General features: G+C 52.0%; 1 protein-coding gene across 1 annotated transcript; it reads left to right on the top strand.

The window, feature by feature from the left end:
* Positions 1-667: 667 nt before the first annotated feature.
* Positions 668-12,952, top strand: PIGH (phosphatidylinositol glycan anchor biosynthesis class H). Its single transcript, XM_078864652.1, has 4 exons — positions 668-1,143; positions 9,807-10,016; positions 10,522-10,605; positions 11,897-12,952. The coding sequence occupies exons 1-4, from the start codon at positions 979-981 to the stop codon at positions 12,026-12,028; spliced, it is 591 nt and encodes a 196-aa protein (XP_078720778.1). The 5' UTR covers positions 668-978; the 3' UTR covers positions 12,029-12,952.
* The last annotated feature ends 12,026 nt before the right edge of the window (positions 12,953-24,978 follow it).

Below are 24,978 nucleotides of genomic sequence, written 5' to 3'. Positions count from 1 at the left end.
TTATCAATTGGCTGTGTCGGGTGGTGGCGGGTTTAACGACACATTTATATTTACGCGATCTAAAACAAACAAAAAACCCCTCTATTATGGCTATTGGTGACTAAAGTCTACGACTTACGTGTCAAGCAGTCAACAAGTCTGGCGATGCTGCTGCTGATGATGATGAGACCCAGGGCCAGCAATTGCCCAAACACAGATGTCGCTTGATAATAACCTGTTGGCTTTGCAGACATATGACATGCCTGGAAAGCCAACAGGTAGCCTGTGGACTACAACACACGTGTGTTTGTTGTGTGAAGACACGTGCGAAGATTTGCAGTCTTCGACGCTAATTTTTATTTTCCATCTTGGCCCCTCTCTATGGATGTGCAGTGAAGGGCCATTGCCCGAAACGTCGCCTATTAATTTTTGTGTATATAATGCCGCAGTGTTGTTATTGAGGGCAGCGTTGTTGTTTGTGCACCACTGCGAAAGCAGCAGCAGCACCAACTCGTCCACTGTGCGTGCTGTGCAGTACCGTGCGTGCTGTGCAGTAACTGTACATGCTGTGCAGTACAGTAACTGTACAGGGATCCCCTTGCGTCAAATGACCGCGGCCCCTTCGTGGTTTGTTGACGGGGTCCCCCCGACCCGCTCCACCACGGCAAGAACCGCGTCAAATTGACACGGACCCGGAGGGACGCGGTGCCGCTCAGCAGCGTGACACTTACTCACCACTCACTCACCATCCCTCACCGCTCGCTCACCACTCCTCGCTCTCACCACAACGACACGAGAGAGGAGGGAGCAGAGGAGGACCCACCTCGACACTCACCATCACTCACCACTCGCTCACCCCTCGCTCACCCCTCGCTCTCACAACGACAACAACACCACGAGAGAGGAGGGAGCAGAGGAGGACCCCCACCCCGACACTCACAATTTCTCACCATCCCTCACCCCTCGCTCTCACCACAACAACATCGACAACACCGCGCCATGGAGAGCGACAGAGTCTCTCCCCCGCCTTGGCTGAGCGCCGCGCGGCCGGGTCCCCTGAGCCGCGAGTTGACGCTGAGCGGGCCCCGCGTGACGCTGGGCGCGCTGCTGGCCGCCACGTGCGGCCTCTGGGTCGTGGCCTACGCCACTCACCTCCTGCTGCAGGTGCCGCGGGGCCCGCTCGGGCTGGTCGGGGGGCGCCTCAACACACGGGAGGATGGTGGGGGGTGGGGGGAGGCTGAATTATGAATTGGCCGAAAAATCTGAGTATATAGAGGAGCGCAGAGCTTGGGCAATTGTTGCTTGGTTGGAGGTGGTTATGGGCGCTCTACACGGACACACGGGAAGATGGGGAGGGGGGCTGAATAATTTATTGGCCGTAACGTCTTGATATATAGAGGAGCGCAGAGCTTGGGCAATCATCGGTAGTGCCGGCTCCTTACCGCTGCTGCTGCGGTCTTCCTGCTACAAAGAATACATTTAAATAATACATTTATATATTATTTGACGATTCGCTTCCATGTGTAGGGGTGTTACGGAGGGACTGTATACATGGGATCACACGGGAAACAAACACAGTGGGCGGGGCTCTCAACGACGTCCGCACCGGGCAGCCTGGGGGGCTGACCCGGAGTTGTGATCCCCCGGGGCCCCACCCCTCAGCGGGGGGTTTTGGTATAAAAGGGAATGAGCCGGAGAGCTCGGGGCATAATGTTAAAGCTAAACCAGTGAAGACCGAAGATCGTCTAGATAGAGCCCTGGACTCCCCTGGGTCGCCGCCCTTTTCAGGGCCGCACAGGACCGAGCCAGCGGCGTGGTCCCGAAAGCCAGAGCCGGTGCTCTTATCAGAGCTGGTCTGGGACTCCGGGTACCGTGAGCCCGACTTACCAGTGTCGGGCCAGATAGCCTCCCCTAGCCCGTTAGTGGAGGACTAGGAGGTAGGTTAGGCATAGCTAGCAAGTGTATCCCCAGCTAGCCGGGTGAGGGGGCCGATACCCCCTCCAGTGTTGTATGTCCGTGATTGTGCCAAATATCTCGGAATAAATACGTGTGTCTCCAACCCCGGCGTCCAAGAGTTGTCAACTATATTACATCTGGTGTCAGAAGTGAACGACCACGAACATGGACACGCGCCGGACAGCTCGAGCCGGGGTACCGGAGGCGGAGGACACCGCTGCAGTTGTGGAGCCCGAGACGGCTGAAGAAGGCATCGAGCAGCCGGGGCCGGATGCATCCTTACCGCAGCATCGGGATGGAGGGGAGCCGTCAACAGAAGGACTGAGGCTGGCTCACGCGAGACTGGCGGAGCTGCTGTACGCTGCTGCCGCCACGCTGGTACAGATCACACGGCTGGGGGCTGGTCGACCGCCAAGGGGCGACGACAGCCGACGACCGGTGCGCTTTCCCGCCATTTCGACGGGGCCCAACTTCGAATCTCCCGCCATCGCCGCAGCAGCTGCTGAGGGCGTGGCCGGCCTGAACCTCGGGTCCGACGTCGGCCGTACAGTGGCTGCCGCGTCATCACCAGCGGACGGAGCATCACCACTGGTGCGACCGGCGATGCCATCCGTCATTCGCGCCGAAGCCCAGCCGAGTGACGGGGACAACGGAGTGCGAGCTTCCACGGCGGCCGCTGCGCTGCACCAACGGCTACCTCCACTCAAGGAGTTTGTGGGCGAGGATGGCGACTGGGGCGGCTTCCAGCGGCGCTTCCTCGCGCACCAGGAAATGGCGCAGTGGACAGATGCCGAGGCTCTCCGCGCGCTGCCGGCGCTCCTCGACAGCGACGCCCTCGCCACTCTTACATCGGCGCAGAAGGACAAACGCTCCACGCTACAGATGGCGCTGCAGTTGCTGGCTGCGGTCTACGGACCATCGTCGGACTGCAGGCAGCTCTTTTATGATCGCCAGCGGGGTGCAAGGGAGTCGCCCCTGGCGTACCGTACGAGTCTCCTGGCACTGGCAAAGACGGCCTTCCCACGAATGGACAACGAAGGCGTGGACGCGATGGTAACGGAAAAGATCCTCCTGCTGGCGGACGACCTGGACATCGCCGTCGTTGCACAGGATGACGCAGAAATGTGTTCCCTCCAGGCTGCACGGCTCCTCCACGCCAACCTACTCTCGCAGCGACGGAAGGCCAGCAAGGCAGCGGCCAGGCGTACTGTGGCTGCAGCCACCCTCCCGGCGGAGGAAGTTTGCGCCATCGACCATCAACTGCAGCAGAGAGCGGGAGTACGGGCGGGCCGGGACGGATCGAGCCGCCTCGACCATCCATCATCGTCACCAGCGCTCCCGCGCTGTTACAACTGCGGCATCCGGGGCCACGTCGCCTCGGGGTGCCGCTCTCCTCGGCAGCGCGGGACGACGCCTCGACAGGACGCCGGCCCTCCTCCCAAGCTCCATCAACATAACCCGGCGAGTCGCGGCACCCCTCATGTTTGGTCCACGCACACACCCGTCACACACTCGCACACCGCAACGAACGGGGGGCCGACATTGCGCACCGTCGCGCCAACACGCACCACTATGGGGACTCATATCGAACCCAGGCAGTGGTCCGTGTTGGCCCATCGCGTTGTGGCTGCATCGTCGGGGTCGTCAGCCGTTGTGGGGCACATTGACGGGGTTGAGGTGCGCATCCTGGTCGATACGGGAGCATCGGCGACCATCATTTCGGAACTAATTTACAATATTCTCCCTGTCCAGAGGCGTCCTTTACTGCCCGTTAACGTCCCATTCTATGCTGCTAACGGGGGCTCACTTGGCATCATTGGACAAATTCGAGCGCAAATTTGTATCGGTGATATCAAATTGTCCGGCCCGATTTTTGTTTCCTCCTCGCTGGCGGTTCCGTGCCTGCTGGGGACGGACTTCTTGGGCAAAATGCCGATTCGTATTTTAATCGACCAGGGCTGCATTGAGCTCCCGTCGGGCCGACGCATGGCGTTTCTGCCGTCCCCCACTGCGGGTCGGACGGCGTTCGCGACGGTACCGGCGTTCGTCGTTAAAACGGTACGCGTACCACCGGGGGCACAAATGTTGGTGCCTCTCAAACTTCGTCGGCCCTTCGCTAAAGGCATTGGGGACCAGGGAATTCTGCTGGGGCCGTCTAGGGCCGGGGTTAGCGGACCTCATTTAATTCCGGCCCAGACCATCGTCAAAGGGGACGGGGATCCTTTCATCGCGGTCCTCAATGTGGGGTCGCAGACGGTGGTGGTTCCACAAGGGACCGTGCTTGCTCACGCAACGCCGGTGCCCTATGAGGAACCCGTCGCGAATCACGTAAGCGCTGTCCCTCTGCCGCAACCACATTCGGACACCGATAAAGGGTGGCTCGAGGCGCTTTGTGCAAGATCGACGGACCTGTCGGATTTAGAGCGTCAAAAGCTTAAAACACTGCTGCGTGAATTTTCCGACGTTTTCAGTCGAAACAAATTCGATTTGGGCTGTACTCATCTGCTGCGTCACCATATTGATACAGGTGACAGCGCGCCAATACGCCAGAATCCTTTTCGGTTAAGTCCCGCCGAAAAGGACCATGTAAAATCGGCCATTGATGACATGTTAGCCGCCGACATCATTTCTCCCTCTACCAGCCCTTGGGGAGCGCCGATCGTCCTGGTTAAGAAACAGGATGGCTCGTTGCGTTTTTGCGTAGATTTTCGTCGCCTCAACAAAATTTCTGTGGCCGACGCATACCCGCTCCCACGGATTGATGAATCGATGGACGCCTTGGCGGGAGCGCGCTTCTTCTCCACATTGGATTTGCTTTCGGGATTCTGGCAGCTTCCTCTGGACGATGATTCAAAGCCTAAAACTGCATTCTGTACACCGCACGGCCTGTTCCAATTCAACCGGTTGCCGATGGGACTCCACTCGGCGCCGGCGACTTTCCAGCGATTGATGGAATTGGTTTTGGCTGGATTGCAATGGGACTCGTGCTTAATTTATTTGGATAACGTTATCGTCTTTAGCAAAACATTTGACGAACATCTCCAGAGGTTGCGGGCGATTTTCCTCAAAATGCGGGCTGCTAATTTAAAATTTAAACCCCAAAAATGTCATCTGTTACGCGAATCTGTGCGTTATTTGGGACACATCGTCGGACGCTCAGGTATTGCTACCGATCCCGCCAAAACGCAGTGCGTCAGCTCCTGGCCGACTCCCACCTCTGTGGGAGAGGTCAGGAGTTTCGTTGGATTCGCGTCGTATTACCGACGGTTTGTCGCGGATTTTGCGACAATTGCGAAGCCCCTACACGCTTTGACGTCAAAGGGGGTTCGCTTTCATTGGGGACAGGAGGAGGAGGCTGCTTTCCGCTCCCTTCGGGACGCTCTGATTAAAGCTCCTCCCTTGGTTTACCCCGATTTTTCTAAACCCTTTGTGCTCGACACCGATGCGAGCAACACGGGTATTGGGGGCGTGCTTTCCCAGGTGGTTGACGGCGTAGAACGGGTAGTCGCGTACGGTAGTCGGGTGTTGTCTCCAGCGGAGCAAAGATATTGTGTCACCCGTCGGGAACTGTTGGCAATTGTCAATTTCATCCAACAGTACCGCCCATATCTGTACGGTCAGCGTTTCACCGTCCGTACAGATCATGCGGCACTACAGTACGCCCTGCGAGATCAACAACCATCGGGACAATTGTCTCGATGGTTGGAGATTCTCCAGGACTTTGATTTTGAAACTACGTACCGTAAGGGCGTTCGCCACACCAATGCGGACGCTCTGTCGCGCATGCCAACCACCCCCGAATGCGCATGCCTCCTGGGGTCGGGTCGTTGCAGGCATCCGGGTGAAATATCCGTTCCGGTCTTGGCGGCCGCCGACGACGCAACGTCGATGACGAATTCGATCGCACAACAGGGAACAGATTCCCTGTTGGGGTTGCCTGTCACTGAATGGGGGCGCCTCCAGATGGAGGATACCTCCCTCCTCACGTTGCGTCGTCGCGTCGGGGATGCTGGGCGGGGGAGGGGTGATGCCGACGCATGGGAAATGGTCCAGGGTCTGCTAATGCATTGGGACGGGAAATCCCATCGACACCGGCTGGTGGTCCCTTCTGGGTTACGGGGTAAGGTGGTGTGGGCCGCTCATGAGCGCCTCCTCCACCTGGGGACCCAAAAGACCCTCGCCTTGCTACAGCTTGATTTTTTTTGGCAGGGCATGACAAGGGATGTCGGGGATCTGTTGGGGTCATGCCCTCGGTGTGCGCAACGGAAACCACCAGGACGGGAGTCTAACCTGCCGTTGCAATCTATCAAAGTCTCCAGAGTCAACGAGCTTTTCGTGCTGGATATTCTGGGTCCATTCCCCGCCACCCCCAGGGGGAATAGATATTTGTTAACCGGTGTGGAATACTTTACGCGCTGGCCTATGGCCTGGCCCCTTGCCAACCAGTCGGCAGCAGCCATCGTGGAGGCCTTTGTCCAGGGATACGTCCTGGACAAAGGTGCTCCGGAGCGGCTGCTGACCGACCAGGGCAAAAATGTTTCCGGAAAACTACTCTAACAAGTCTGTGAGCTCCTGGGCACGAAAAAAATTCGTACCTCTCCCTATCACCCGCAAACTGACGGGATGGTCGAGCGTCTGCATCGAACCATCACGTCGATGTTGTCACAGCAGGTTTCGGACTCACAGACCGATTGGGACCTGCAAATTCAAGGGGTCCTGGCAGCATATAGAATGGCCCCCCATGCGGCAACGGGATTTTCCCCCTTCTTCCTCATGTATGGCCGCGAACCTGACCCACCTGTTCGGGCCCAGCTGCAGATCCCCGCGCCGCAGGGTAAAACTAAATTGGCCGACCATGTTAAATTTAACCTTGCTAAATTAACAGAGGCACGGGATGTTGCCATGCAAAATTCCGACCTCCGTCAGAAAGCTAATGAGAGGCTCAGACTGGGTCGGGCGCACGTGCTGCAGTGGAAGCCGGGGGACAAGGCATGGCTGCACTGTCCACAGGTACCACTCGCGACCTCCTCTAAACTGGTGCGGCCGTGGCGGGGCCCTGTCGAGGTGGTTGAGGTTTTGCGGCCTCAGTGCGTACGCATCAAATGGGGGAAGCGCCGGTGGTTTGTGCACCCCTCCAGATTAAAACCCTTCGTGGCGGTACGAATTCCCACTTCACACACGCATGGCCAAACATGTGGGGGGTCGACCGACTCACAGGGTCCGTCTCCGCTGCTCTCACCTAACGTGTTGCCGGCTGTCTCGCCTCCAGGTGCAACAGGAGTGACGGGCTCACGCCCGACAACCCCTACTGGGGATGCCGAGGGTCTCGCGACATCGAAAAGAGACTCACTCGGAGATGGACAGTTGCCACCCGACAGTCCGCCATCCGGGGTTGCCCCGTGTGACGGGCCTGCTGCAAGGACGCGCGCAAGAATGCGCAGACTCTTGTGATGCCCAAAAAGAAAAAAAATATTTTTCACATGTTATGTTCACTGTGTGTTGTGTGGGTAGTGTGTTCCTTGCACATTGGATTGTACGTATGTTGTGTTCGCTGTGTGTTGTGTGTGTGCTGTGGTTCCCTGCAAATTGTATATAAGTTGGTTTTACGGAATTCGTATTTATTCGGGGGGGGGGGTGCGTCGGGTTATTTTCCCTTCTTGCTTTTCTGGTTCTTGGTGTTGTTCTCGTTCTCGTTATTGTTGAAAAAAATTGTGAGGCACACGCGGGGTCGAGGTGTAAATAAACTTTTATGTCGTTGTTGCAGCCGGGACGGCTGCGAGCTGTACAGGGGGGGGTGATGTAGGGGTGTTACGGAGGGGCTGTATACATGGGATCACACGGGAAACAAACACAGTGGGCGGGGCTACGTGAGTGCACGGGGAGGTGCTCTCAACGACGTCCGCACCGGGCAGCCTGGGGGGCTGACCCGGAGTTGTGATCCCCCGGGGCCCCACCCCTCAGCGGGGGGTTTTGGTATAAAAGGGGATGAGCCGGAGAGCTCGGGGCATAATGTTAAAGCTAAACCAGTGAAGACCGAAGATCGTCTAGATAGAGCCCTGGACTCCCCTGGGTCGCCGCCCTTATCAGGGCCGCACAGGACCGAGCCAGCGGCGTGGTCCCGAAAGCCAGAGCCGGTGCTCTTATCAGAGCTGGTCTGGGACTCCGGGTACCGTGAGCCCGACTTACCAGTGTCGGGCCAGATAGCCTCCCCTAGCCCGTTAGTGGAGGACTAGGAGGTAGGTTAGGCATAGTTAGCAAGTGTATCCCCAGCTAGCCGGGTGAGGGGGCCGATACCCCCTCCAGTGTTGTATGTCCGTGATTGTGCCAAATATCTCGGAATAAATACGTGTGTCTCCAACCCCGGCGTCCAAGAGTTGTCAACTATATTACACATGCAAGCACTAAGACGGTAGCTATCCGAACGGTTAAAGTAATTTTGATTTATTTCGATAGATTGTCTAATTAGTCTTGGCCAGTAGTAGCTGGTTTTGCACTAAACTTCAACATCAAAATCAATTGAGTGTCCTTGTTGGCACGCGTGTTTGGTAAATGTTACGTTGGGCAAACAGGACGAATGATCAGCACGAGACTAAAAGAACATCAGATAAATATTAAATTATCCCAAATACAACTGTCAGCAGTAGCAGAGCAAGCGTGCCAACAAGGACTTTCAATTGATTTTGATGTTGAAGTTTTGTGCAAAACTATCTACTACTGGCCAAGACTAATTAGAGAATCTATCGAAATTGAAAGAAATCAAAATAACTGTTACCGTTCGGATAGCTACCGCCTTAGTGCTGCGTAGAAGCGAATAATCAAATAATAAATTATTTAAATGCATGCCTAGAAAGGGCAGCGTACTTCAATAGGGATTACCGTTGGTAGGGCTATTTTAATAAACACAATAGACAGGAAGGACAAGTTCAAAGGGCTCACATAATGCACGTACATAATGTACTTTGCCCGAGTAATCCTGCCTCCACCCATCATTGTGCAAGAGCGCAGAAGGATGGTCAACACATCTAGGCCTCTATATAAGGAACGAAACAGGTGGACTTCTCCACAAATCTGGCTGTCGCCTGATGAAGCTATTTGTAATTACTGGCGAAACGTCGTACTCAGTTTGTAAATGTTGTGGCTTGGCTCTCCAACACACCGGTGTGCTGTACTAGTGACGAATTGGCCACGTTCTGTTTACGTGACAACCCTTACTAGTTGGCTGTGTCAGGTGGTGGCGGGATTAAACGACACATTTATATATTTACGCGATCTAACCCAAAAACCTCTTATGGATGATATTGGTTGCGAAAGCCGACGTGTTAAACATTCCCAACTCATCCTGCTCATGGCAAACGTGTCCCCGCTGTAGACAATAGCGCACTGCAGTCTTTATTGCGAAACATAACAGTCTCAGAGGTGAGATTAAGTCGAATGAAGAGCAGAACTAAATGTAATGTGATGCTTTGTGTCATCATTGATGACCGTGCTGAGACCATTAACTCGCTACGCTTGAGAACCAGTTTAATGATGGTCAGCTGAAACCCGAATTGTAACCCAGGATGTCAGTGGTACCAGCTCAGCCTCTGATGCACCCAATAACCTTGATTACAGAGCAATATTAATAATGTTCATTACCCTGCAGGGCCTCAATTACGACATTCATAATTGTTAACCACGAGCTATCCACCTCTGGACGAAGGCACGATCCATCTGCACGTGAACCGATTTAATCGCTCCATCTCTGCTGCGGCCCTCCTTCGGCTGGCATTCCGTCACCAGTCTCATAGGGTTGTGCGTGCACATATTACGCCGTGGTGTGTGTGTGTATGTGAGCTTACGTTGTCGCGCGACGGTGTATTTTTGTTTTTCAGAGCACCGCGGTGCTCACCGTCTTCATCCTGGTGTTCATGGTGTCGCTGATGTTCTACCTGCACATGGTGAAGGTGGAGCACGAGTGCGTGCTCCTCATCGCGGCCACGGGCGTGCAGCTCACCCGCCACTATGCATCGGGGCGCCAGCAAGCCACCTTCATTGAGATGGCGCGCGTCAAGGACATCGTCATCAACGAGGTCATCCATGCGGTCAGTTGCGGGCGCGGGCATCACGTGGTGCCCGCACGCGCACGCGTAGGGCCCCGCATGCGTACGTGTGCCCCAGTGGTGGCACGTCGGCCGCTTTGTTGCAGAGGTTGGCACGTCCGGCAAGCCACCCAGGTTAATACTGCGGTGCATGTGTCCTGTAAAATGCCACAAGCCATCGGCTTTAGAGCGAATGTTAAAGATCCTATGACTTGGTCCGAAGAAAGAGTAGGTCATTGCATGTCGGCGTTGCGGTCTGAATTTTTTAAATACAAAAAAATGACGAGGCAAATCTCTTGTGAAACGGATCACTCATTGTCCCTGCTGCGGAATTGTCTCGAGACTTAGTGAGGCTTTCCTGGATCAACAAAGGATATTGCTTTATTACTAACTAGTTTATGCATGCTTCCTTTACAAGGCTGTTACGAAACGTGCATCCCTATCTATGCTTTGTGTACGCTCTGGCTTTAAATTGGTAACCAGTTGAATTTGCCGTTTTGTTTTGTAGCAGCAAGTGCTGTACCACATGAGTATCCTGCTGAAGGATCCCGCTTCCCCTGAGCGGATCTCCGGCATCATCCCAGTGTTTGCGGTGAGACCACAGCCCACCGCACATGAGCACCATCCGGCAGCGTGCAGGTGAACCGTGCACAGCTGCGGTGTTCAATATTCACAGCACCCTCTTTGACTGGCTTCTTCAACTGGTAACCCACAGGCCAAATTTTTCCTAGGGTCCACCAAGTTCTGTCAAGCCGAGATATATATTGTGTACATATATTTTAACATAGTTGCTGAGCACAGGCCCAAAGGTGTAAAGCATCAAGCGTCCAGCAACAAACAGCAATGTCGAAGTTGTAACAGGTGAAGAGTTAACGGGTGGTGCGGTCTCCGTCCATCCCTTTCGTGGTGTCGCCCTATCATCGGACGTCCCCAGTAACGGTGCAGCGTGAGTGCGGTACATTCGCCGAGACGCCGGCTCGGAACCTACAGCACCGCAGACATTCTCGCCCGAGGACACTCGTCCAGATGGATGCAATGGTGCTGGGTGGACCTCTGTAGTGGCCGTAGTTTTGAATGGGACATGAACCAAAACATTTGTCAGGCTACAGGGGCATCCCTATTGTGGGGGGGGGGTGAGGGTTGAGTGAACTTGCACTTGTGGGTGAACTGGTGAGCCAAAGAGCTCACATGCTCAATGTTTAGTCGTCTCACAATCAGGAGATCACAAGTTCACAGTCCGGTTAGGGATCAACTCAGGCCATCTTTCCTTTGGGATCGATGAAGAGTCTATGAAATTTACACCATTGAAACCTCATTTGGCAGTAAATAATATGATAATTGTTTTTTTTTACCCTTCCATCTGGCAACAAAACTGACACCTTTTTTTACAAGGAGTCACATTTGCATAGACCACAATACCTGCAGACATAATGCATTATGTCTGCAGGTATTGTGGTCTATACAAACATGATTGCCACAAGGGATCAGACCGCCACATCTCCGCAGGAGTCATCCTCTCGGGTGTGTATCTCCCTGGGCTGCCGTTCCATCGCGAGTCTCGTCCATCAGCCACCATCGTTTCCATCGATGTGTCCCCAGCACGTGGAGCGAAATGTCGGACATTAAAACGATCAACACGCGGCACAACCTGAAAAGACAATCGGAGAGCTGAACAGCAGCAGGACAACCGCAAGATGCCACTGTTAGAACCACTCGGTGGTTGTTCGCTGTAGAGACTGGACCCTGCAGTAGGAACGTGGAATTTCTACCAAACGTTCAGAGGCCCTAAAAGAGGCCGAGTGCTAACCCCATTGCTCGTCTCAGCAGAGCGTCGCCAACGATTTCTCGTGTGCTGACGTTACCTGTGTTCCTGTTCCACGCAGAAGTTTAAACCACGACTCGACTGCCTGGTGGAAGTCTATCGGACCTGCCAGGAAGTGCTGCAGATGTCGGCGTCTGACAGTGCGGTGTTCAGCGGCGGTGGTGTTGGTGGCGCCGCTGGGATCAGAGACTGATGCAAAACACTACATTCACCGCACCACCAGCAGCAGAAGCTGGCTTATCCCACGTGCTGTATTCACACACAGATCTCATTTCCAGGCACAACATGGCCAGGTTACTTAAATGCAGCCAAATGTATATTTTGACAACTACACCATAGACTATTACCATCATCAGCCATGTTCTATTCACTTGCGGATGAAGGCTCCCCTCCCCCATGCCTTCACCATTACTCGTGGTCCTGCGATGCCACAATGGATCCGATTGCTCCATCTCCACGGTGGTCGTACCCTTTAGTGTTCTCCCATTTGCCTGCCATTCCATCGGCTTTGCCCATCAGCCATCCTCTTCCCTTTCCAGAGACGTTCTCTTCACCAACACCTTCAAACAAGCACGATGCCTCGGGATTCACATTGCTCCCAGGTCCACATTGCTCCTCCTGTCAGCCGGCGTTACTTGCCTAATTAGCTCATGCAGCTAATTTAGACACGTAACGATTCCTCAATTCCTACTCGCACGAAGGTCGCATCGCATTGTGCCAAGCGTCAAATTGTTTTCAGTTTTATACGCGTAACCACCCTGCAGCCGTGAGAGCCGCGGCGTTCACAGCAATCGCCCGATCATGGATGCGAATCACGACGGAATCGCAACGCCTGCATCATGTTGTGCGGGGGTGAGGCATCGCCGCGTTGCATACTTTGAAACGGGGATTCTGTTCTATGAAGTTGCTTTCATTTGTGCCTCGTGTGAATTCTGCCAAGCGTATTTTTCACAGAGATATTTAAAGCGGCACTTTTTCCAGTCTGTTGTTGACGATAGCATGCGAGTAAAAATTATGACATTATTTCCGTAATAATAAATTAATCTTTTTATGAACCACAGTTCTCTCCGTATACATATTACCGATAAATAAATAGTTGTAAAAGAAAATTGTCGTGTGTTATCTATTGATGAACAGTCGTCTTGATTTGCTCCACGTCCACCAGCTGTAGCTCCACCTCCACCAGCTGGAGCTCCACGTCCACCAGCTGTAGCTCCACCTCCACCAGCTGGAGCTCCACGCCCACCAGCTGGAGCTCCACGTCTCAAGCTGGAAGCTCTACGTCCTAGGAGGCAACCACGTGGTCGCGGACCCGAGTGAGGGCCCGACCCTTCGTAGCAGTAACTCTGTATAGAGTAGTTAGCTGGGTGGTCACCACCCTAGGCTGTATCTGGTGAAGGGGCAGTTGCCGCTTTGTGTTACGTGTTACAAATAAATGTGGTGCCTCTAAAAGGAGCGTCACTACACATTGATTAACCATGTTTCTTTAAATATAGTGTTTATAATGTTAGTATCTTTATGTTTAAATATTACAACGTACGTTTTTTGGGTGAAAAAATGTAACTTCTGATGAAATCAGAATGAATGAAGCCTTTAACGTTCACTTCCTATACTCTCTTAACCAAATCCCTTTACGACTGGTTTCATGGAACCAATTATTGTAGTTAAGAGGGGTTCGCCTGTGTTCCTTTACTTTTAAGGCCACAGTGTTATTGATGAACGTGAGGTTTTGTTGTAAATTGTGTATTTGCACCACTGCATCACCAACTTATGGACAACGTATATGGGTGTACCAACGTTTACATCCTTGAAAATGCCATGAAAGTCAAACCAAAAGAACAACCACTGCTACCTACTTACACTCGCGCCCGTTCGTTGGTAAAACGCACCATCCCGCACCTCCGATTAGCACGGTTGGCTACGTACGGGAAAAAAGAAGTTCAACATACAACATAACAAGTGACACGATCGGTATCGCTACTCGTGCATTAAATCTGTAAAGCAAGGAATGACGATGCAGCAGCGCTGCTGCTGCGGTGCTGCGATTGATCGTTACTTCAAGCCATCGTTAACGTTTCAGACGTGGTCCCGACAGCCTGGGATGCGCAGCCCAGGTTTACTATTTAAAAGCTAAATAACTTTGTTTACATTTAGTTTTTGGATTAGGTACAACAACAGAAAAACGAGCATCGCCAATGTTTCCCGCAGTTATATTTCACGTCGACGGTCGTCATGATTTGACAATAAGGTGAACTCGCACTGCGGGAACCGAATTTTCCAAATCGTATTACCCAGCGTTGAAGCCATGGAATTCAGCACACACTGCCTGCCAAGGCGGATGTATTGGTGCTTTGAGAGATTGGCTGCAGCATTTTGCCAGTGGAGTCCCAAGTGTGGGTTTGTGTGCCAGTTTAATTTTGTTTTACCAGCTAAGATCCACTAAAACGGTGTCACTCTTTTTCAGAAGCGACCTGGCCACAAATTATATATCAAAGTTGTGGCTTATCGCGTGGAATTGTATAGCAGCCAAATAGTCTAAACGCGTGTTTCTAAATGTGGAACGAAAACCCCAAGGACCCGGAGACATCCACGCGGCCTTGGGGAGAGAGACACGCAAACTCCAAATATACAGCAGCAGGCCGTCAGTGCCGGGATTGAACCCACGACCTCCTGCATACCGGGCGAGGCAGTTAACATCTCGCCACTGCAACGCCCCAGTTGGTAAGGTGGCAATGGTAGATCCGTCTCTCCCCGCAAGCACAATGTCATTCCGGGGCAATGCACAAGCCTGCACCAGCAGCCTAGCCAAGCTGGCTGGCGTCTGCATTGTTCTGCAATTCATGCCAACTCTCGATGCTTTCCCTTTCCCCCATTAGGTCCTGAAAGCAAGGCAATGCACGTATGATGCACATTGAGACTCTTGAGGAACGATCCTGCTATCCAGCTATGTAGATTGCAGAGGCAAGTGCTGTTAGAGAGCGCCTATTAAGGCCGGCGCTGCGCCCAAGAGGCTGGGTTGTGGTCGTCACCACACGCGGTTGCATTTGGCTTCCAGGTGGTGGTCGTGTGTTACCCACAACAGCAGGTGCTCGTTTAAGGCCAAGCCGACTCTGGAGAAGCCCAGAACAGGTTCAGATGCCACTCGTGTGCACCTTAAATGGGAGTTGAACCCAGGTTCACGCACGGTATGAGCACTATATTACAGTGGTAACGAAATATCACGGTCAGTCGTATTCGCTCCAAATTTTACCAAAAAATATTCACAAATAATTATCGAAGTGGGGTTATACAGAGCAAAATAAATCATCGCCCCTTACTGCAATGCCTATGTACGGTCCGAAAGAAGTTCAACATGCATACATACAAAAGACATGGCAAGGACCCTGCTGGAATGAGTAATTTTCCCTTCCCGCACCTTCGAGTCACACGGTTGGCGACGTACAGTGCGATAGAAGTTCAACACACACACGAGACACAAGAGAGACACAGAGAGGCTTTCCTGTGTAATTCATATTAATAATTAATAACTTCCATTATTTGCCCTTTGAAATTTTTATCCACTCCTTTCCTAGGGGACCCACATTTGGTCGCTGACTCGGCGATAAAAGAGCTGAAGTCATGTCGCTCAATCACCCACCGCAGGAAGATTTCCCATCATGCCAAAATTGACTGGGAATGGAAAGGGGGCAAGATCAATGTGTAGTGACATCGCGGGATGTCACTGTGCAGTGCTGGCCCGAGAGAGGCACGGCGTGCGGTGTACCGACATCGCGGACACCACGTGGTGTGGGTGTAGTACCGGCCCTAGAGGGGCCGTTGAGCGCTTGTTGATAGCGCTGGATGGCACCACGCTTTGCGTGCAGAGCCAACCCTACAGGACAGGGTGTGGGAGTGCCGGCCGTAGGAATGAGGTTACTAAAGACACTATGGTTGACCCGAGAGGACAGTGACCAGTTAAGTCTACAAATGGGCCCAAGTGGGGCCTATGGTGGTCACGTGGTTAGCATCCAGATCCTTCCCGTTGATTCTAGAAGGTGGTCGTGGCCAAGGGCGGGGCCAGCCACGCCGCAGTGAATATAAGCCGGGACCCCCAGAGGGACCGGCGTTGTTGTTCATCCTGAAGAAAGACCGCTTGTGTTGCGATCGAAACGTCGTGATCTATTACACTGGTCAACAACAACAAAATTCTGGCCTGGACTTTTGCAGCTGTTTTAGACTAATTTCATGGTGCTGATTCCAAATCTGATCTCAGATTTGCTATATCACATCTCATTTTTATGCTATCGGCATACCCCATTTTCATTTATTTTACCCAAAATTAACTCTGTCACTTATGATTGCAAGTTGTTGCGAGTCAGTGACTGCTTTAGTGTTAAAATATGGTGCTGCATTTTTATGATAGTGTGTTTATAATATCATTTTATGTAGATATCCACATTTATTTAATATTTTTCTTCTACAGGGCGTGATCTAACAATGGCTACAACATCCGAAAGAAGGAAATGCAGTAATGACCCAGATATCTTCTGCTACATCTGTGGCAGCTTCACTTTGCAGGATCAAAGGCGCAACATCAATACCTTTGTCAAGAAGGTTTATCTTGCCTACTTTAAAGTACGACTTGGAGACCAAGACAAAAATTGGGCTCCTCACCAAGTGTGTAAAACCTGTGTTGAAACTTTGCGATCATGGTCTATAGGAAAGAATACTAAGCTGAAGTTTGGTGTGCCAATGGTTTGGAGAGAACCTACAAACCATCTGGATAACTGCTACTTCTGCATTGTCAATGTAAAAGGTTTCAATAAGAAAAACAAACAACACTTACAATACCCAGATATCCCATCTGCCAGACGACCAGTTTAGCACTGTGAGGAAATACCTGTGCCTGTATTTACTGAGCTATCAGAGATTGATGTTGAATCCCTCAGTTGACCTGCTTCTACAGATGATGATGATGATGATGCTCAGATCGAATATACGCCATCTGATGCAGATTGTGATAAAATTTCTCTGTTTAGTCAGCCTGAATTGAATGATCTTGTAAGAGATGTGTATTTTGCCAAAGCAGTCTGCTGAATTGCTGGCTTCCAGGCTGCCAGAGAAAGGACTACTCAGACCTGGCAGCACTAGTGTCTCCTTTTATCGTAACAGAGAAGCAGCACTGCGAAAGTACTTCCATTCAGATGGTCAACTTGTTTATTGTAATGATGTTGAAGGGCTTCTTCTCAATATGGGACTGCCTGCATATGATTCAAGTGAATGGAGACTTTTTATTGACAGTAGTAGAAGGAGTTTGAAATGTGTGTTACTTCACAACAGAAATATATATGGTTCAATCCCAATAGGACACTGTAAAAATCAATGAAGAGTATGCCAACATCAATATTGTTCTGGATAGATTGGAATACCATGTTCATGGATGGCTAATTTGTGTTGATTTGAAAATGGTTAATTTTCTGCTGGGTCAGCAAGGAGGTCACACCAAATACCCTTGTTTCCTGTGCTACTGGGACAGTAGGGTTATATTAGAACACTGGGTTAAAAAGAACTGGCCACCAAGAATCAGTTTGATGCTTGGTGACAAGAACATCAACAATGAGCCTCTGGTTGATAGGAATAAAATTGTATTTCCCCCACTGCATATAAAACGTGGGTTAATGAAGCAATTCGTCAAAGCTCTTGATCACACTGGAGACTGCTTCAGCTATATATGTTCAACCTTTTCAAGTCTCAGTGCCGAGAAGAAAAAGGCAGGAATATTTGATGGCCCTCAAATAAAAACACTCATCAGGGATCCACACTTTGTTACAACAATGACTGCGGCAGAGACTAGAGCTTGGAATGCATTCTCTGATGTGGTGCGGAATTTCCTTGGGAACAGGAAAGCGGACAACTATCGAGAGATTGTGGAGGAGCTGCTCTTGAGTTTCCAAGCACTTGGATGTAGAATGAGCATCAAGGTTCACTACTTACATAGTCATTTGGCCCAGTTTCCAGAGAACATGGGTCACGTGAGCGAAGAGCAAGGTGAACGCTTTCATCAAGACATTAAAGTTATGGAAGAACGTTACCAAGGCCGATGGGACTCAAACATGATGGCAGATTACTGCTGGTCCTTGATGAGAGACATTCCACAAGCTGTACATCGGAGATCGTCAAAGAAGAGGTCGTTTATGCAGATGTAACATCATTATTGTGAATGACCTTTTTGTACATATTTTTCTTATCTTCACAATTCAATTCTTACATGGTAATATGCATTCACTCACATTGATTGATATGCAGTCACTCTCACAACTTTGTGCTACGGCTCATTAAATGTTAGTTTCATTATTATTGTATATTGTATCTTATTTTATTCTTGTATAGATGTCTGTTTAGCTATTCGTATATGAGCATAAATTTGCTGTTTTTATTGAAAATGCAATATTTGATATCTCAAAAACTGATGTGATAGACAAAAACTGATGCCAGATTTGGAATCAGCACCCCAAAATTACCTTAAAACCGTTGGAATAGCTTATGCCAGAAAAAAGTGTGTTGACCAGTGTTATTATTTTTTCTACCCACGTGACTTTACCGAAAGAACCAAAGAGTATCGATTCCTGCAGTCACGAAAGCTTCAAATTAAGATTATTCCTTTACTGTTTCCTTCCGCAAAGGTACCCAACACACGAACGCGGATGCCCTGTCGCGATTACCAACGGGCGACGGGTGCGCGTATTTCTCGGGCACGGGGCGCTGTAAGACGCCTGCCGTGGACTCGCCCCCTCCCCTTGTGATGTCGGCCGAGGTTGACGCCTCTGATGAAGCCGACGGTCCTGAGGCGCGTGATGCCGTTATTGGCTTAGACCATGCGGAGTGGGGACGCCTCCAGGTTGAGGACGCTTCCCTATTTAAATTACGATGCTGTGTCAAGGGGGCGGACAGGGGTGGGGATCGACGAGGTGTAGCCTCTGTCATTCCCAGAGACGGATTGCTCATGCATTGGGACGGAGGGTTGCGCCGTTACAACATTGTCGTGCCCACTGCCCTATGGGGTAAAATCATCTGGGCGGGGCACGAGCGACTGTTGCACCTGGGTGTGCATAAGACGCTAGCCACACTTAAGCTCGACTTCTGGCCCGGCATGGCGGAAGATGTCGCAAATGTATTGAAGGGGTGTGTGCAGTGCGTGCGGCGGAAACCACCGTCTCAACCTTGTTGTTCACCATTGCAATCCATCCGATTTTCCCGCATAAATGAGCTGGTCTCTCTTGATATCCTTGGTCCATTTCCTACCATCCCTCGCGGGTATTTACTAATGTGCGTCGAATATTTTTCACGATGGCCGATGGCCTGGTCGCTTCCCAACCAGTCAGCGACGGCCATCACCGAGGCTTTCCTCGACGGCTCTGTGATGAACAAGGAGGCCCCTGAGCGCCTTCTGACCGATCAGGGTAAAACATTTCTTCTAAATTTCTGCGGGAGGTGTGTGATTTGTTGGGAACAAAGAAAGTACGTACGTCGCCCTACCACCCCCAGACAGATGGTATGGTGGAGTGGTTGCACAGGACTTTGACTTCCATGTTGAGCCATCAGGTCAGCGAGTCCCAGCTTGACTGGGACTTGCATGTTCTCGGGGTCCTGGCTGCCTATAGAATGGCCCCTCACACGTCCACCGGCTACTCGCCATTTTTTTTAATGTACGGGAGAGAACACGACCCCCCCATTGATGTCCAATTACGAGCTGAGCCAAGCAAGGCTAAATGTAGCATTTCAGAGTCCATGCGCCTCACCTTTCAGAGGCTTTTGGAAGCGCGCGAAGCTTCTATGGAAAATTCCAATTCGCGCCAAATGGCAAATGAGCGGTTGAGGGGTCTCCGTCTTTCCGGACATGAGTGGTCGCCAGGCGACAGAGTCTGGTTGCATTGGTCCCAGGTACCAGTGGTTACGTCACCCAAATTGTTTAAACCCTGGAGGGGGCCGGTTGATGTGATTTGGGTCGTTCGGCCTTAGTATGTTCAAATTCGCTGGGGTCGGCAGAATTGGTTTGTACATTCCTCTCGCCTCAAGCCTTTCATCGCGCCACGTGAATTGATCTCATCTCCACTATGCAGGGGCCTAGTGTCGGATGTGTCAGGCGAGCTGAGGTGTGTACCCGCTGAGGTTGGTCCTCAGGGGAGTCATGTTATCCCGTCCTCAGGTTCTGCGCGTTTAACATCCCCCAAGCCGCCACCTGCGCCGTCTCCGCAAGCTTCGGGAGCGGAAGGCCCAGCGGAAGGCCCGTCTGCCGACTGCTCTTCGTGAGGAGCCGGGTTCGACGGGAGAGTACGACCACCTCTCCTGGGGACCTGGCGACAAGGACTCGATCAAAGACTATTCGGTTTTTGTGACCCCCATACACACTCACTCCCACACTGTCAGTTGGTTGTCGCACTCGACATGTCGTATTGGTCATTGGCTGAACCTGGCCTTCATTGTGCTTGCGGGTGTTGTTACACGGTGAGGGTGGGAGATGCTGGTGCTGGAGGGGGTCCCGAGGTTTTGCGTGTTACTGCGTGTTGTTTTTTTTCTCTCTCCTTATCTCTTTATGTTTCTCTATTGTTGTTCTGTACTTCTGTCCCCTTCCCCCGTTCGTCTCTGTATATATTGTAGAAATGGGATGGGGTATTTATTTGTTGAGGCACACTAAGGGGTTTTGTTTTGTTTGTTAAGAGGGAGTTGACAGCCGGGACGGCTGAGTTCTACGAAGGGGGGGGGGTGATGTAGTGACATTGCGGGATGTCAACGTGCAGTGCCGGCCCTAGAGATGCACGGTGTGTGGTGTAACGACATCGCGGATACCACCATGTTGTGGGTGTAGTACCAGCCCTAGAGGGGCCTGGTGAGCGCTGATAGAGCGAGATGGCACCACGCTTTGCGTGCAGTGCCAACCCTACAGGACAGGGTGTGGGAGTGCCGTCCGAAGGATGAGATTACTCGAGGCCATGGCACTCAACCTGACCCGGGAAGACACGTGACCAGTTATGTCTACAAAGGGGCCCCAAGTGGGGATTAGGGGTGGTCACGTGATTGGGACCCAGATCTTTCCCGAGGATTCTATAAGGTGGACGTGGCCAAGGGCGGAGCCGGCCATGCCGCAGAGAATAAAAGCTGGGTCCCCGAGAGGGACCAGGGTTGTTGTTCATCCTGGAAGAAACCTTCGTCTACGATCTACGTTCAATGAGTCTCCAACACGTGGGCTCGGACCCAAGCTGTTGGTCCCAGTCCGTAGTAGCAGTTACGTTGTAACTAGTGTAGTTAGCCTGGTGGTCACCACCATAGGTTGTTATTCTGTTAAGGGGAAGTTACCCCGTGTGTTGGAGTTGAATAAATGTGTTGCCTCCCAGCTTACGTCTGCAACTTAGTTGAACCCATTACATTTGTAATAAGAGCCTATGTCATATTCACGTGGTGATCGGCTTTGCCGGTCCTGCTTTACAGCCAATGGGGGGAGAGCCTGAGAGCATGGCCCCGGCGTGATCACGGGATGTCAGCTAGGTGATTGGTTTCGTTGGTCTTGGCCTCAGCCAATGGGAAGACAAGTCGGGGGCGTGGTCCTGGGAGTTGATGGGGGATCTGGAACATTCGGCGCAGGCTATTGAGGATTGGCTGGAGTGTACCACGTGACCCAGGCATTAAATAAGGGGAGAGAGGAGAGACACGGGGTCAGACACGGAACTAAGAGAGGGAGAGGCCACGCGCGAGTGGGGCTCCGGGTGCCACGTGGTGGTGGGTCTCTGGTGACCGTCTGCCCGCTTCCCGTTGCCTGCCAGCAACGGGGAGTGTTTGTGAACTGCAAAGGAAGTGAAATAAAAGGACCGATTCCACAAGCCGTCTCCAGCGTGTTATTACACATTATTGGTTTATATTCAGGGTTAAAAATGACAGCTTTGGCATTGAAAATACAAATCAAGCCTCCTTATCCAGATTAGTGACATGGTCTTTCCATCACAGCTCAGGTGAGATTGTGCAAAGCAGATTAATGGTTTTACTATGGTTAATACCATCGAGACTTAAAGCTTTTGTGACTGCATGAATTCATATTCTTGGGTCTTTCGGTAAAGTCACGTAGATAGGTTCAAAGAAAATATTAGCTTTGTTTTCTTTGAACCTATCTACGTGACTTTACCCAAAGACCCAAGAATAATAATACCATCGTTAAGTATGGTGGGAGCAATTGTGAATTTGGCAGTCTTTTAGTTGAACATGACCAACTTTTTTCAGCCTAATAAAGATTTTTTTTAAGTGAGTGGTGATGGTGAAGTAACTGTTCGCTCAATGGCTTAACGTCCATTACGTTCGGCTTGTGATGCTATGAGTACGATGCTTGAGTGAAAGATAACAAGTCATTAATAAAGCAAATGTGCAATGTAGGAGGCAAAACAGATCCTTGCAGAATGCAAGTCAGTAGTTAAGGAAGTGTTCTTCATTGCAAGGCCCACAGGCCACTGGCGGCCCCTGACATGTGGCCCCGACAATAGACAAAATGTGAAAACGCCCCTTGCAGACGGTTTGGCGGCCCTCACATTGATGTCTTATCGATGAAAGTGGCCCCCCTCTGAAAATGAGTGAAGAACCCTGGGTTAAGGTATCAGATTGGCTACCATATTGATCTATCAGAAAGTCAAAGGGGGGGTAGTAGGAGTGGTTCAAAGTGATTAGACCGTCGAGTCGGACGTACCAATTGGTGCATTTGGGACATCTGCATACTGCTGCAAAAAGATCAGACAGGAGTGGGAAAAAAGGGGGCAGATTGAGGTAAGCGGAAGGCTCGATGAGAAAGGTCTTGGCAACGGCGAAGGAACTCCACGCAGACCCCTTGGTAACGGCACCCCCATGGCTCCAGTTTTGGGGACAGCACAAAAAAAACGCGCGTGCCTTTCGGTTCATGATGTTGGGGGAGAATCCCGGCTGTGAGAGACGCGCAGTCCCAGTCGATCACAGAATCCTACCCAGGGCACGCTTAGCAATGCTCAGGAGGAGCCCAAACCGCGCAGGGCTTAAGTTCACCGCAGGGGCCGCCACGGTGGCGAGATGTTAACGACCACGCCTGGTATACAAGGTTGTGGGATCGATGCCGACCCCCGACACTTTGCGTGTTCTACCCGTGGTCGCGTGGACTTTTCTCCAAGTCTTACGGTTTTCCCTTCCACATTTAGAAACGTGCGTTTTAAGAGTATTTGGCTGTTGTAAATTTCCACATAAGCTACTTCGTTGAGCTATCATTTGTGGCCAGGGTCGCTTCTAAAAAAAGAGCTGTACAGCTTGTGATGCCGCCGCCGCGAAGCCGCTCTGCGGGTGCCCCATCTACGACCTCGCCACCACCAAGCGACGGGGCCGACACGCTTCCCCCCTCACCACCCCCCACATAAACACACCCTCACACATTTCCCCCCCCCCCCCCCCCCCCATAGAGCTCCGAGGGGAGGTCACCTGGCTGACAGGTTTTCATTCAGAAGCCCTCTCATAGGGATAATCTTCACGGTTTCCTGCGGCCAGGGAATTGGGCGATCTCCCCCGATGCTAACTCGCACCGCGGCGCTGTGACTTGGGTTGAGATTACAAGGTCACGGCGGGGCTACCCAGCCACCGCGGTTAAAACGCACCCCCACACACGGATCGGCAGGCAGGTAGGGGGGCGCAGCCACGAACGGCGGGAAGCCAGGGTGGGCGTCTGATTGGCAGGGCGAATGTGCTTGTGCACGGCTGCCGGCGCAGCAGCCAGCGGCGGGCCATTTGATATGAAAACCGGGATGTGGGCTGCGATGAGGGCGCCGAGTGCTGCGGCGCAAGACGAGCAATCCGATTGGCCGAGAAGGCCCTCGGATTAGTGACGACTTTCTTTGATGTGGGTTAACAATAAAAGGGAGACGCAGAAAGGTAAAAGGTCTCTTGCTTCTCGAGTCAGCCACCGGGGCGGTCGTCTCTTCAGGGCAGCTAATCGAACGTCCGTGAGACGAGTCAAAGTGCTGCTAGGACAGGCGCACAGGAGCGGCGAACCGTGAGTAAGGGAGAGAGAGAGCCGGTATTGAGCGTAAATAGCCAAAGAGGTTTAAGTCACAACCGACCAGGGTATAGACCATCGGGAAATAGTGTAAGTCTGCCTTGCCGATTCCTACTGACTCAACAGTGGCTCACAGTCGGCCGGTAATAAATAGTTAATAACTCACCAGTCTTATGTGGATTCTACGAGTGTGCTGAAAGCGTGTGGTGCTGTGTACGCTCGTAACATGGGTGGTCGGTGTTTCCGCGGGTGCGCGCTCCCGTTGTGGCCGTGGGTACTCGTACTGCGTGGTGGCTCACACCCACCGTAAACACCTTTCCCACGGCCCTTTAAACGAGCGCTATCACCCGCTCACGGCGGCCGCGCGTGTGCGAGCAACGCCACTGCCCTCCGACCCCCAGCTGCCGTGCTATTTTTAGAGTGTGCACGGGGTTGAGCAGTAGCGTGCGGGTAGTTATTACCAATGTTTGAGGGAAGGCACGCGGAGGGTGTTTGAATGACCAAGGTGGCTAAGGGGCCAGCCGAGAGTTATGTCTCAGAGAGGAATCGGGGGGCAGTAGCTCCCACAGTGGGCCTTACCTGCAAAATAAGACTATAGTTTAATTTAGAAGTGACGGTGAATTGCATTGGGACCTTAATCGAAAACCAGCGGAGTTTGCTGGCTAATCGGCGTCCCATGCGCCTCTGCAAAACGTCCCGCTGCAATCTGCACCATTCGCAGCTCGACACGGTCAACCGCCTGGCCCTCTGCACTCTCTACGCAGGGTAGAATCCCGTGGGCCATTCCTTGAGGGCAGCGACAAACGTGCAACAAGGGGAAGACGCAACCAGATGGTGGCGACGATTCATTGAAAGAGTGGGGAATTTGGAGGTCGGGCGTCAACGACTTTGTCACTACACAATCCACCAGAAGAGATGTCCAAGTGTGGTCAGCAATAATGTTTGTCTTGGTTTGTATATTCTTTTCATACATAACGAGCACTGGCCACGAAATGTGCGTGGAATCCACGGGCCAGGGTGGAGGGTGGGTGGGTGGGATGAGGCGTGACGAACCCAGCTCAATGCCACTACGGGATGCGGGTGCTGTTCATCGCCCAGACGTGCACAGCGATGGC

Source organism: Lampetra fluviatilis, chromosome 18 (assembly GCF_964198595.1).
Source record: "Lampetra fluviatilis chromosome 18, kcLamFluv1.1, whole genome shotgun sequence".
Classification (NCBI taxonomy): Eukaryota; Metazoa; Chordata; class Hyperoartia; order Petromyzontiformes; family Petromyzontidae; genus Lampetra; species Lampetra fluviatilis.
Note: the sequence above shows the minus strand (reverse complement) of the source record. Positions and strands in the feature narration are given on the sequence as shown.

Bases quoted from the DNA above. Each gene is read 5' to 3' on its own strand.
- PIGH (XM_078864652.1), top strand. From the start codon at position 979: ATGGAGAGCGACAGAGTCTCTCCCCCGCCTTGGCTGAGCGCCGCGCGG. The intron at 1,144-9,806 runs GTGCCGCGGGGC...TTTGTTTTTCAG, and splicing joins CCACTCACCTCCTGCTGCAG to AGCACCGCGGTGCTCACCGT. The intron at 10,606-11,896 runs GTGAGACCACAG...TGTTCCACGCAG, and splicing joins GCATCATCCCAGTGTTTGCG to AAGTTTAAACCACGACTCGA.